This window comes from Canis lupus, chromosome X (genome assembly GCF_048164855.1).
Source record: "Canis lupus baileyi chromosome X, mCanLup2.hap1, whole genome shotgun sequence".
NCBI lineage: Eukaryota > Metazoa > Chordata > Mammalia > Carnivora > Canidae > Canis > Canis lupus.
The window spans coordinates 118,776,708-118,790,887 of NC_132876.1; the positions used below are offsets into that span (position 1 = coordinate 118,776,708).

Below are 14,180 nucleotides of genomic sequence, written 5' to 3' on the forward strand. Positions count from 1 at the left end.
GGCGACATGGCAGTTTGGGAGCTGGCTCGGCGCAAGTGGGGAAGGCTGACCTGCGCGCCTGGGCGCTTCCCCTCCCCGCACCCCTCCTCCTCCGGACCCAGCCTCACCCTCGTGAGCCCTCGTGGCCTTAGCAGAGGGCGCAGCCCCCCCCCCCCCCCCCCCGCCCGCCGCGGCAGCGCCTTCTCCGCACGCGCGGGGCCGGGGCGGGGGTGCGGCGACGGCCCGGGCACATGATCTCCCACCCCGCGGGCACCTGACCCAGACGGGCCGCTGGGACCCGGCAGCACGGCCCATGGCCTCCCCGCGCCTCGGGACCTACTGCTGCCCCACGCGGGACGCCGCCACGCAGCTGGTGCTGAGCTTCCAGCCGCGGGCGTTCCACGCGCTGTGCCTGGGCAGCGGCGCCTGCAGTGTGGCGCTCGGCCTGCTGCAGCTGCTGCCCCGCCGCCGGCCCGCGGGCCCCGGGAGCCCCGCCGCCCCGCCCGCCTCGCCGCGCGCCCCGGCCTCCGTGCGCATCCTGCGCGCCGCCGCCGCCTGCGACCTGCTCGGGTGCCTGGGTGAGGCGCGCGGCCGCGGGGTGGGACCTGCTCGGTGCGCGGGGACGGATGGTGGCCCTCGGGATGGGACCTGCTGGGTGCCCGGGGAGGGAGTGTGGCCTGCAGGTTGGGACCTGCTCGGTGCCCGGGGAGGGCGCGCGGCCCGCGGGGTGGGACCTGCTCGGTGCCCTGGGAGGGAGTGTGGCCTGCAGGTTGGGACCTGCTGGGTGCCCGGGGAGGGAAGGTGGCCCGCAGGTTGGGACCTGCTGGGTGCCTGGGAAGGGCCCGCGGCCCGCGGGGTGGGACCTGCTCGGTGCCCGGGGAGGGAGTGTGGCCCTCGGGATGGGACCTGCTAGGTGCCCTGGGAGGGAGCGTGGCCTGCAGGTTAGGACCTGCCAGGTGCCCGGGGAGGGATGGTGGCCCGCAGGTTGGGACCTGCTAGGTGCCTGGGGAGGGAGCGTGGCCAGCCGGGTGCGACCTGCTGGGTTGCACCGTGCACGGTGCACGGGGCCCTGAGCACTGCCCTTGGGTTGGGCGGGTTGTCTGCATAGTCCTAGCCTAGAGGATGAAATCAAAGGAGGCTCCCTAGGTACCAGACAGGACGGCCAGGGGACTCCGCATACAAGGTAGGCAGTAAAAATATGCGTCGGGGACATTTGTTGGAGGAAAAAAAGTTTGTTATTAAAAGCTTACTAGGAGAAACTTTAGATGGGGAGGTTAGCAAAACACAGATACTATAATGGATCCGTAATTCTGCCAGAGACTAACAATATTTTGTGTATATACACACACCTAGAGTCATTTCCAAAATGATTTAGCAGAATCAGGAAGAAAACTTGGTATATGTATCCCTAATACATATAAATTGTCAGGCTTGAGTTTTTTGGTTTTTTTTAGGAATGAATTTATTTATTTATCTATTCATTCATTCATTCATTCATTCATGCATTCATGAGAGAGGCAGAGACACAGGCAGAGGGAGAAGCAGACTTCCTGCGGGAAGCTGGATGTGGGACTCCATCCCAGGACCCCCCAGATCACACCCTGGGCTGAAGGCAGACGCTCAACCACGGAGCCACCCAGGCGTCCCCAGGCTTGGGTTTTGTACCACAGGTGGCCAAACTGTAGCCCTCATGCCAAATCCTGCCTGCTTCCTCTTTTCTGTGGCCCTAGAGTCTTTTTTTTTTAATCAAAAGAAAGATATTTCCTGGCATATAAAATATTCAATAAAATTTAAATGTCTATGTTCTTCAGTACAGTTTTATGGAAACAGGGCCATGCCATACTGTTTTTTTTTTTTTAAGATTTTATTTATTTATTTATGAGAGACAGAGAGAGAGAGAGAGAGAGAGAGAGAGGCAGAGACACAGGCAGAGGGAGAAGCAGGCCACATGCAGGGAGCCCGATGTGGGACTCAATCCCAGGTGTCCAGGATCATGCCCTGGGCTGAAGTTGGCGCTAAACCTCTGAGCCACCCGGGCTGCCCCATGCCAGACACTTGTGCATTGACTCCTGCCATGTCTGCCCTAGAAGGACAGAGGTGGATGTTGGCAGAGAATTATGGCCTATAAAGCCTAAAATATTTTCTATCCATCCTCTGCAGAAACTTTGCCACCCCCTGCATTAAACTTACATGGCACTTTTTACAGATCTCTTACCTAAATATCGCTGACCATTTGTTTAAGGTTTTATTTTGAAAACTTTCTAACAAAAATCACAAAGACTGTTTAATGAACCCCTGGACCCATGACCTCACTCTGTCTACACCCCATCCTGGTATCACACTCTCCACTGGCTTAATCTGAAGCAAATCCCAGAATGTGTGTACTTTGATCCATACAGATCTCAGTATACAGTTCTTAAATTTTTTTTTTTTATTTATTTATGATAGTTACAGAGAGAGAGAGAGGCAGAGACACAGGCAGAGGGAGAAGCAGGCTCCATGCACCCGGAGCCCGATGTGGGATTCGATCCCGGGTCTCCAGGATCGCGCCCTGGGCCAAAGGCAGGCGCCAAACCGCTGCGCCACCCAGGGATCCCATGTATACAGTTCTTGAAGTTAAGAATTAAGTATACAAATATATATGTTTATCATACTAGTATTATCACCTTAAAATAATGAAAATCAGTTCTTTAATGCCACTACTATGTGTTCAGTTGTCTCATAAATGCTATTTTGCAGTTGGCTGACAGGTGCTAACCATTTTGGAATTGTATTTTTTGGTAATTTTGCTTTTGAAGCAAAGGCTGTTGATAGCACTGGTTCTGGGCCCTGAGGAGATGGCTGCAGCTCCTACCCTGCCTTGGGCAGGTAGCAGTAGAGATGACCATGTGTCTTAAGGCCCCCTTCTCCCGGTCTGTGTTCTTGTGGTTGGAGACCCTCAAGGACCTTGACTTCCAGGAAATGCTGTGGAACCTGTAGTCACTTTCTCAGATTTGAAGAATCAGACAGGAAGCAGTACTTCCTTTCTCTTAGGGATGAAATCATTTTGGTGTGGGTTAATTAAATCAGAAGTTTGTTTTCTTCCTGATTCTGCTAAAACATTTTAGAAAAGCAGAAAAGCATCTTTTTTTTTTTTTTTAAGTTTATTAAGTAATCTCTACACTTCATGTGGGGCTTGAACCCACGACTCCTGGATAAGAGTGTATGACTCTTATCCAGGCACCCCTGGAAAAGCATCTTTAAAAAAAAATTATTTATTTATGCATGAGAGACATAGAGAGAGAGAGAGGCAGAGAGAGAGGCAGAGACACAAGCAGGCTCCATGCAGAGAGCCCGACGTGGGACAGGATCCTGGGTCTCCAGGATCATGCCCTGGGCTGAAGGCGGTGCTAAACCACTGAGCCACCGGGGCTGCCCTGGAAAAGCATCTTAATAGCAATTTCATTTCTGTAGCTTGGATATGTGGAAATAAAGATGCACTCGAGTATCTTTTAAGGATCAGTGGAAAAATATTTGTATATGTTCTTGCTTTTGGAAAGGGAGCTGCATGATCTTGACAAATGAACGGAGGCAGAATTAAAGGGAAAGCTTGATGACTGACCCCTCTCTGAAAAGTGAATACTTAAGATGCCTACCTCATAGGGCAGAGGTTTTTTTTTTTTTTTCAGTTTTATTGAGATATAATTGACATACAGTAGAGTAAAAATTTAAGAGCTACAGAATAATGACTTAACATACACATATAGTGAAATGTTTACCAAAGTAAGTTGACACACATCAACTTATATCAATACAAAAATATGTAGGGCATTTATAGGGCTTAGAGGAGTGCTAGATGCTGAAAATCATAAGGCATTCTATAGAAGAAAAGCATTATTTTTGTGAGCAGTGCTTGATAAGGAGAAGATCTATCTTAAGCTTTTGTTGGTGTCCATAGTTTCTCTTCAGTGGTGTGTTACGTAATGTAAATTTAGTATTGTATTACCTAGTGTATGTTATGTAGCGTATCACACACTGTATTTTTATTTTTTATTTTTTTAAAGATTATTTATTTATTCATGAGAGAGACACACACACATACACACACACAGAGAGAGAGAGAGAGAGGCAGAGGCACAGGCAGAGGGAGAAGCAGGCTCCATGCAAGGAACCTGACATGGGACTTGATCCTGGGTCTTCAGGACCACGGCCTGGGCCAAAGGCAGGCACTAAACCACTGAGCCACCCAGGGATACACCACACTGTATTTTTAGAGTGCATTTTTAAAAAAGATTTTATTTGTTTCTTAGAGAGCAAGCATAAGCAAGGCGGGAGGGGGAGAGGGAGAAGCAGACTCCACTGAGCAGGGAGCCCTACGTGGGGCTCCGTCCCAGGACCCTGAGATCATGACCTGAGCCGAAGGCTGATGCTTATCCCACTGAGCCCCCAGGTGACCCTATATTTAGAGTATATTACACAGTTTACGTTTGGTGATGTACTGTATAATATATATTTGGTAGAGAAGTATGCAGTGTGAGTTTGATGGTATATGAGAGTGTCTATTTAGTATTATGCATTGTATATTTAACAATATATTACACACTAATTAGTGTATTTCAGTGCATAGTGTATAACTTTGTACTGTTTACAGTTACCGTTTAGTATCATATTACATAGTATATGCTTAGATACAGGGTGTCACATTACCTACCAAGGAGCCTTAATATATATATCTTAAGGGCGTATACTGTTTTGAGGAGAATTAGATATTTAGGTCTAGTAACAAAGAAAACTTACAAATAATAAAAGTCAAGAGCAAATCATCGAGAGTTAATTTGTGAAAATATTAAATGCATTTTTTTCTTAAAGCTATCTTTTTGCATTTCAGAATTGTGCTTTTTCAGTCATTTATTTCGTCTGTGAGGAATAGTTGACACGGACATTGAAAATATAGCCAAGAAATACAGATCTTTTTTTAAAAATATATTTTATTTATTTATTCATGAGAGACACAGAGAGAGAAGCAAAGACGCAGGGAGAGGGAGAAGCAGGCTCCATGCAGGAAGCCCAATGTGGAACTCGATCCTGGGATCCCAGGATCACGCCCTGGGCCAAAGGCAGACGCTCAACCACTGAGCCATCCAGGCGTCCTGAAATATAGATTGTTATTCAAATAATTGCTTCTTCATATCAAGTAAACAAATAAGGATTTAAGGATATGACTGGGGGTAGAAAATGCCTGTGCTGGCTTTGTGACCGAAATCATTACTCCCTGGATCTTCCTTGTTTCTCTGTCTCTCTGCACACACCCTTGTGTGTTTCTTTCCTCCCTCATTTCTTTCTCTGTGCATTCCTATCTACTCATCCATTCATTTACTTATTCTTAGAGAGCAACGAGCTTTCGATCTGAATTAGGAGCATCACAGTGTGCACTAGTTTACACTTAGCCACAGCCTTGGTTTCGTGGTTGTGGGTACCCTGCAGTGCACTGTGGTCTGGGAGCAGGTGCTCCTCAGAAGGTGCTGTCAGAGGGTCTGTGGTAGCCTAACATTACATCACCCTGCCCTGCGTCCTTCACCGCACTTCTCATCACCCAGTCATCTTATCCTCTCACATAGCACGAGAAGAAGGGGGAGTAGAATCCGGTAAGGGAGGTTGAGAGCCACTACATTCATATCACTTCCGGGACCGTATATTGTTATAATTGTTCTATTGGATTATTAGTTGTTAAACTTTTGTACCTAATTTATAAATAGAGTTTTATCACAGGAATGCATGTGACAGAAAAAACATAGTATATATAGGATTCAGGATAGTCTGCAGTTTCTATATCCACTGGAGGGGGGCTTGGAATGCATCCCCCGCGGGATGATAGTGTCATCTGATTCTCTTTCAGGTATCTTGTTCCGATCTGCGGTGTGGTTAGGATTCCCAGATCTTGTCGAAAACATCTCCAGTGTGAATGGGACAGACGTTTGGCCCGCTGTGTACTGTGTGGGGAGTGCAGTAAGTACACCGCCTTTTGGTCACCCTCTTCTGTACACTGTGCTCCTCTTAGGCTGTGGTCCCCAAAGAGTGGTGTCACCCCATGGGGGTTTGTCCGAAATGCAGATTCTCTGAGCCTGCTGATCAAGAGCCGGGGCTGGGGGCCATCTGCGAGTGACGAACCCTCCAGGGGCTCCTGACTGCCAGCTCAGTTTAGCACACGTATACAGTCCTTACCTTAGGTTGAGCTGCAGTTAAAACCAGCTGGCCAAAAAGAGAGAGAAAGAAGAAAGTTACTGATTTATCGGATGTATTCCGCTTAATGAAACCTGTATTTGAATACACGTATCTGTATTGCTGTGCAGAACCGTCTGCCTCTCTCCCCTCTGCCCGCATTGCTTCCCAGCTGTGTGCAGTGGAGCATCTGGCTCAGCCCACCCCGGGAGGCGCACCAGGCTCCTGCTGCCTGTAGCATATGGAGCCCCTTCCTGCCCCTCTTCTGGGAAGCCCTTTCCCGCCCAAAGTCTGTCCTTGTCAGCAGAGAGCTGCCCCTTCCCAGGTGCCCTGAGCCCTGACCCTGGTGCACAGTGTGCACATGAGGCCTGTGAGGCCTTCGTCTCCCCCGCCTGCAGGTGTCCAGGGAGGCAGGGCCCGCAGGCCAGTCCCACTGAGCACACCAGGACACACACCGCCCTGGGGCATATCCCACCCTTGCTTTCCCAGACTGAGCACCATCTCCCGAGGCCTTTCATGTCCTGCTTCCTGACGTCAGGCCAGCTCATTTCACGGGTGGGGCAGTCTGGTGCCTGTTTCCAGGAGCTTTGATGCCAGGCTCTTCCTGATTACAGATGTGGATCGAGCTGCTGTACAGCGCCTGCTTCTGGTGGCTGTTTTGCTATGCAGTGGATGCCTACCTGGTAGTCCGGAGATCAGCAGGACAGAGGTATTCAGAGGAAGCCTGTAGAACCAGGTTGTGTCATATGATGGAGGGCTGGGGGTACCACTGAAGGCTCCAAAATATTCGTCAGTATGGCAGGCACAGGATGTCAGCCAGCCCCTCTCCAAGAAACCTCTCTGGCAGCTTAGTTTTATAAAAGGCTGAAGGCAGATTTAAAATGAGGCTTTTTAAACCATGATAAGTGATCCATAGATTAAGTACTCGCATTTTGGACACATACTAAAAAAGAATTGGCATGAATATAGACAGTATTTGACAGTATCTAAAGGTTTGAGGACAAAGTTCTTTGAAGTGTGTATTGACACATTATGCCAAGTGTAAAACACTGGAGCTGCAGGTGGCTGCCTGGTGAGGGATGGCCCAGTGGGTACGGCCCCGTGCAGTAGTCACCAGCTGTGGAACTGTCAGCAAGTTGCTTAATCTCTCTGGACTTCTGTTTTCCTGGGTATAAAATAGGACTCCCTCATCAGGTCACAGGACAGTCAACACAATACTACACGTAAATGCTTGAGATTCCTGCTCGGCACGTAGTAGGCTCTCAGGAACTGTGCATTGGGATTGCAGCTGGGATGTGCGTGTGCATTAGGGCAACAGAAATACAGAGAGCCTAAGTGACAAAGGGAAGCTGGATGGCAGGGGGTGGGGAGGTGGGTGAGTGCCTAGCTCCCCTGACTCCTGCTCCAGGAAGCATGTGCCCCCCCATTTTGGATGGAACCCTTGTTTGCTTTTTTTTAAAAAACAGTTTCATAAAGTTTACCCATTTAACTGTATCCATTGTATTTAGTATATTTACAAAATTGTGCAACCGTTACACCAACTAGTTTTAGGACATTAATCATCACCCCCCCTCAATCTCTTTACCATTGATTAATTCCTCTCTACCCTCCCCTATCCTCCAGCCCCTGGCAACTACTAACCTATTTTCTGTCTCTAGGTTTCCCTACTCTGGGCACTGCGTCATGAATTGAATTATTGAATAATTGAATTAGTCAATATGTGACCTTTTGTGTCTGGCTTCTTAAACTTAGCATGACATTTTCAAGCTTTCCTCATGTTGCAGCAGCATCAGTACTTGCTTCTCATTCATTTGTGAATAGTATTCTGTTTTATGGATGTACTACATTTTATTTATTTATTTATTTATTTATTTATTTATTTATTTATTTATTTATTTATTTTAGATAGCATGCATACACACAAGCAGGGCAGTGGAGGGAGAGAGAAAGAATATCAAGCAGACTCTGCATTTGGTGCAGAGCATGATGTAAGGCTCAATGTCATCTAAGATTGTGACCTGAGTTGAAATCAAGACTCAAATAGATGCTTAACCAACTGAGCCCCCCAGGCACCCCTGGATGTACTATATTTTAAGTATATTTTTAAATTTTTTTATTTTATTTTAAAGATTTATTTATTAGAGAGCACGCACACACACTCTCTCAAAGAGGGAGCGAATCTCAAGCAAACTCCCCACAGAGCTGGCCTTGAAGCCTGACATGGAGTACGATTCTATGACCCTGAGATCATGACCCGAGTCGAAACCAAGAGTTGGTTGCTTAACCAACTGAGCCACTCAGGTGCCTCTAATGTGCTTTGTTCCAAAAGGTATTTGAAATATCTCACCAAAAAATAGTTGAAGTAGAATAATCTCCATGATGGATTGTGCATAGTTGCTAACAGCAAAGACACTTAGAAATTGCATTACTTCCAGAGTAACCAGGATGAGGAAAATGAGCAAGATGAGGCTTAAAACTCATTTATGTGGAATATTTTGTATGAGTTCTTGAATAAAACTTGGGAACAACAACGACAAAAAAGTTTGAACACTTTAATTTAGGTCTGTTACCCATTTTAAAGATTTTTTAATTTTCTCTTTTTATTTTTTTAAGAAAAACTGCTCTTCTTTTTTTTTAGATTTTATTTATTTATTCATGGGGGTGGGGGAGACACAGGCAGAGGAAGAAGCAGGCTCCATGCAGGGAGCCGGACGGTGGGACTGGATCCCTGGTCTCCAGGATCATGCCCTGGGCTAAAGGCGGAGCTAAACTGCTGAGCCACCCGGGCTGCCCAAGATTTTTCTTTTTAACTAACCTTGACAACCAGTGTGGGGCTTGAACTCACAACCCGGAGATCAAGAGTCACGTGCTCTACTGACTAAGCCAGCCAGGTGCCCTGGTCCATGATTCATTTTATTTATTAATTTTTATTTTTATTTTATTTTAAAAAAGACTATGTTTATTTATTCATGAGAGACAGAGAGAGAGAGAGAGAGAGAGAGAGAGGCAGAGAAACAGACCCCACACAGGGAGCCCGACGTGGGACCCGATCCCGGGTCTCCAGGATCACGCCCTGGGCCGAAGGCGGCGCTAAACCACCGAGCCACAGGGGCTGCCCTTATTAATTTTTAAAAAAGGTTTTATTTATTTATTTTATTGGGGGGAAGGGGCAGAAGGTGAGAGAATTTAAAGCAGACTCTGTATTGAGTGTGGAGCGTGATCCAGGGCTTGATCTCAGGCCCCTGAGATCATGACCTGGGTCCAAACTAAAAGTTAAATGCTTAACTGACTGAGCCACCTAGGCTCCCAGGTCCCCCTCTGAAGCATTTTAAATTAATTTTTGTGTGTAGGTAAAGAAGAAAAGGTCCATATTTATTCTTTTACATGTGGATGTCTAGTTGTCCCAGTACCATTTGTTGAACAAATTCATTTTTTGTTATTATTTTTAAAAGATTTTATTTTTATTTTTTTAAAAAAGATTTTATTTATTTACTAGAGAATAAGCAGGGGGAATGTCAGATGAAGAGGGAAGCAAACTCCCCACTGAGCAGGGAGCCCAAAGAGGAGTTCCATTCAGGACCCTGGGATCGTGACCTGAGCCAAAGGCAGACGCTTAACCAACTGACTTACCCAGATTTTAAGTAATCTCTACACCCAGTGTGGAGCTTGAACTCACAACCCTGAGATGAAGAGTTGCATGCTCCACCAACTGAACCAGCCAAGCACCCTTGAGTAAATATACTTTTAAAGCCAATATCAGTAAACAAAGGTCCCATTCAGACTGTAGAATATGCCGGGCAATCCTTGCTCTAAAATCATTGGTATTCCTCATGTGTCCTTATCATTAACCTTGGGCTCTGTGGCCTGAAGTTTAGTGTTTATTTTTTATTTTATTTTATTATTTTTTTAAAGATTTATTTATTTATTTATTCATAGAGACACACAGAGAGAGAGAGAGAGAGGCAGAGACACAGGCAGAGGGAGAAGCAGGCACCATGCGGGGAGCCCGACGTGGGACTCCATCCCAGGACTCCAGGATCATGCCCTGGGCAGCAGGCAACGCTAAACTGCTGTGCCACCGGGGCTGCCCAAGTTTAGTGTTTATTTTTGTGCTTCTTCCTTCCATCTTTTTACCTTTGTTCCTAAGCTTTGATACATCCATACAGAACCTATATATTTTTGGTTTTGAAAATTCTCTAGGGAAGCCAGTGAAGGTCGAAGGCGGACAAGCAGGTGTACCAGTGAGGATTAGGTTTGGCTACGTAAAATACATCAAATAATAGTGACTTAAACAAGATAATTTTCCTTTCATGCTAAAAAAGGCCAGAGGTAGGCAATCCAGAGCCCTAATGATGGGCATCAGGGACCCAAGCTCCTATCTTCTTGCTCCATCATCCAGTTGTAGGACTTCCAACTTCAAGGTATAGTGGCCCAATAAAGCTGCTGGAACTCTCGCCATCACATTTGCATTCCAGGGAACAGGAAGGAGTAGAGGGAGCAATGATGCATAAGGGGCCTGTTTTCCCCTGAGCCAGCTCCCTTTAAGCAGCCTCCCTGGGGATCTTACACAATTGCACTTTCATATTATTGACCAGAATTCAGTTTCATGGCCACAGTTCACTGCAAGAGGAGGTTGGAAGTACAGTCTGTTAGCCAAGCATACTGCTACTTGGCATGACGTCTAGGTTATGTTACTAAGGACAAAGGAAAATGGCTTTGGGTTGCCAACTAGCAGCAATGACAGGTCTTCGACTGGGAAGCCCAGTGCAAGTGTGTGTTCCTGTCTGATACCTTTCTCAGTTTTAGAGGGATTGGAGTTACGACACACTAGAGGTCTCACAGGCAGCCAGTTGTAGAGAGAAGAGGAGCCTCGGGGCACCAAAAGGAAGCTGGAAGAAGAGTGTATCTCTTGCTGTAACAGGAGAGTGCACTGCTTCACCCCCACCCTTTGGATGACTGTGGTCAGATGGGGCCGCCTGAGTGCTTTCTGGATGTAGAAGACAGGCAGAGCCCCAGGACGCCCTCCTCATGCTCAGAAGAGTGTTTGGAACTCACTTGGAGCAGAGAATAAGTATAGCAGGATGCAGGGGGTGTGCGGAGATTAGGGGATGCTGACAGAGCATAGCTTCTGAGGACCTGCCAGGCATGCAGGAGGCAAACGTCCAAACATGTGAAGTGTCCAGATGCCTTGTAAGGACAAGAGTAAGGGCGGGGGTCCAGCGCTAGGAAGACCATTGAGAGTGAAGCGGGCTCTCCCGTCAAAAGGGAGTAGGGTTGGAGCGCCTGAGTGGTACAGATGGTTAAGCATTGACTCTTGGTTTCAGCTCAGGTACTGATCTCAGGGTCATGGGGTCAAGCCCCGCACCAGGCTCAACCAGGAGTCTGCTTGGGTTTCTCTCTCCCTTTGCCTCTGCTCCTCCACCCCAATGCTCGCTTTTGCATTTTCTCTCAAATAAATAAATCTTAAAAAAAAAAAAAAAAAAAGTAGAGAGCACAGCAGAAAAATAAGGTGTTCTGGAGCCACAGAGACCCAGCCCTTAATCTCCCCTGGCAGAAGGCCTGCTGCCTGGTGTGAGGGCACCTCGGAGCTGGCACAGGGTGTTGGAGCCAGAGCTGGAGATGTGAGTGCAGAAACGCTTGGAGCTCCTCTCTTCAGAGCCAGCTTGCTCCAGAGCCCGGAGCGCAGCTGATTGTGCAGGTGACAGTTGAGATGGGAGCTGCCTGGGATGGGTCCTGAGCAACTCCAGGGCAGGGGCAAGGCGTTGCAGGTAGGGCTGGGTGAAACTCCATGTTCCTTTCTAGATCCTGCTGGTACTAAGCTATTTTCTTTGGCACGGGAGAATCTTTTTTAAAATCTTAATTCTAAGAAAGGTCATTAAGACAGATTTAAAGTTAAAATTTAAACTGCTCCTTCTGTTCCAGATGTGGGATGGTAAAGGTTTTAAATAATAACAGAGGAGAAGGGGCCCCTGGGTGGCTCAGTCGGTTACATGTCTGCCTTCGGCTCAGGTCATGATCCTGGGGTCCTGGGATTGAGCCCCAAGTCGGGCTCCCTGCTCAGCGGGGGCCAGCTTCTCCCTCTGCCCCTTCCCCTTTCTTGTGTGCTGTCTCTCTCTCAAATAAGCAAAATTTGTTTTTAAAAAGGTGCATGAGATTATGGGAAAAGCCCTTAATTGAAGTCACTACTTGCCTTGTGAGCACGAGTGTGAGAGAAAAGGGGTCTGGGGAGGGCCCCCGAGTGCCTGGACCTGAAAGCTGTCCAGTGGTCAGATAGAGGGAAAAGGCCCTTCAGCCGTCTGCTGCTCCTCGTGGCTGCATCGTTCTCCCAGGTCCCTCGGCCTGGGCTAGGGTCTGGCCTGCAGACATTCTGCACTATTCAGCCACCCAGGCCCTTGCAGAAAGCTGCTCCTGTATTCCTTTGTTTCATGCAAAACCTCTGGCTTCTGAGCAAGACACCCCACCAGCTCCCAAACCCTGAGAGATGGGGCAGGGCCTGGGGCAGGGCCGGGCAGGGCGGCTTCCAGGACCATTTCCAATGTGGGAGGGAAAACCTGCTGGAGTCCTTTCCTCGGGGCCTTCCAGAGAGCGGGCTATGAAACGTTTCTTCTTCCTGCACCTCTTTCCTGTGTGCTGTCTCCCTGTCCTCTTGTCTCCTTGTACAAGGGCATCCCTTCGCTCAGATCCCTGACCATTCCCTCGTCTACACAGCTGAACTTCAGAGTTAAAATCTCTGTGGGTTGGGGGTTGCACTATTTCCCAGGCGTCTGGTAGGGTCTTGGGTTGTGGCCAGCGCATCCAGTGGAGCCCTGGGCCGCCATCCTGCGGCACAGAAGAGGCGGCTTTGGAAGGGACAGATGGCTGTGCCTCTGCCTTCTGACCCCAGCTGCAGGGCTGGCTGCCTGCGTCCTCAGGGGAAAAGGTGGGGTGTGTGGGCCTAGAACGGGAAAGGGTAGAGATGGTCCAGGAATGCTAAGTATGCAGGGAATGATGGGGAGCAGGGGGAGGGAGGCAGGGAAGGAAAGCCCCCCACTGTCGTGGAACATCCCAGGAGCACACGTTTCTTCCAAGACCTTGGTTTGGGCTGAGCACCAAGACCCTTGGACTTTTAGGTACAGAAGTGCCTTTGGGCAGGTTGGTGGATAGGAGCTCCTTGCTTTGTGGGAAAGCCGGGTACCGAGGGGGACTGATGAGGCGCCCATGCCTTGGTCCGCCCAACCTTGAAAGCCTCATGTTGAGTGAAAGGAGCCAGACTCGGAGGGCCACATACAGTGTGACTCCATTTGCAAGAATTGTGCAGAAGAGGAAAAGCCATAGAGACACAAGGGCAGCTGGTGGCTGCTGGCGGCTGCTGGCAGGTGCTGGCGGCTAGGAGCAGTAGGAAGGGGGAGTGCCGTGCCTTCGGGCTTTCCTTTGGGGTGATGCCTGTGTCAGAACTGGAGAGAGGAGGTAATGGCACAACATTGTGGATTTACTGGACGCTGCTGAGTTGCTCACTTGAAAATGGTTACTTTTGCATTATATGAATTTCATCTTAACTTAAAAATAAACAGAGGGGGGATCCCTGGGTGGCGCAGCGGCTTGGCGCCTGCCTTTGGCCCAGGGCGCGATCCTGGAGACCCGGGATCGAATCCCACATCGGGCTCCCGGTGCATGGAGCCTGCTTCTCCCTCTGCCTGTGTCTCTGCGCCTCTCTCTCTCTCTGTGACTATCATAAATAAATAAAAATTAAAAAAAAAAAATAAAATAAACAGAGGGATAGGCTTTGCCAAGGGTTTGCTCAGTGTACGTTTTCCTGACTGGGGGCCCAGGAGTGGGTCTGGTACTTTCTGTTGCTGGACGTCTCCATCACTGCTCTCAGGCAAGACGCACACACACGCACATACACACCCCTGTCCTGCTTCTCTTCCAGCACCATCGTCCTTTACCACATCATGACCTGGGGCCTGGCCACCCTGCTCTGCGTGGAGGGAGTGATCATGCTCTACTACCCTTCTGTGTCCAGG

General features: G+C 48.5%; 1 protein-coding gene across 7 annotated transcripts in view; it reads left to right on the plus strand.

The window, feature by feature from the left end:
• Positions 1-234: 234 nt before the first annotated feature.
• GPR143 (G protein-coupled receptor 143) overlaps positions 235-14,180 on the plus strand; it is a 52,025-nt gene continuing 38,079 nt past the window's right edge. For 2 of the 7 annotated variants that reach the window (XR_012026082.1, XM_072815351.1), the window contains exons 1-4: positions 251-557; positions 5,855-5,964; positions 6,792-6,886; positions 14,087-14,179. Coding sequence is in view for 6 of the 7 variants with exons in the window: in XM_072815351.1 (XP_072671452.1) it covers positions 293-557; positions 5,855-5,964; positions 6,792-6,886; positions 14,087-14,179 (563 nt within the window). In the remaining variant the exon portion in view is untranslated. Of the gene's footprint in view, positions 558-5,854; positions 5,965-6,791; positions 6,887-14,086; position 14,180 lie in introns of all 7 variants that reach the window. The other 5 variants (XM_072815350.1, XM_072815352.1, XM_072815353.1 and 2 more) reach the window with 5 other exon arrangements.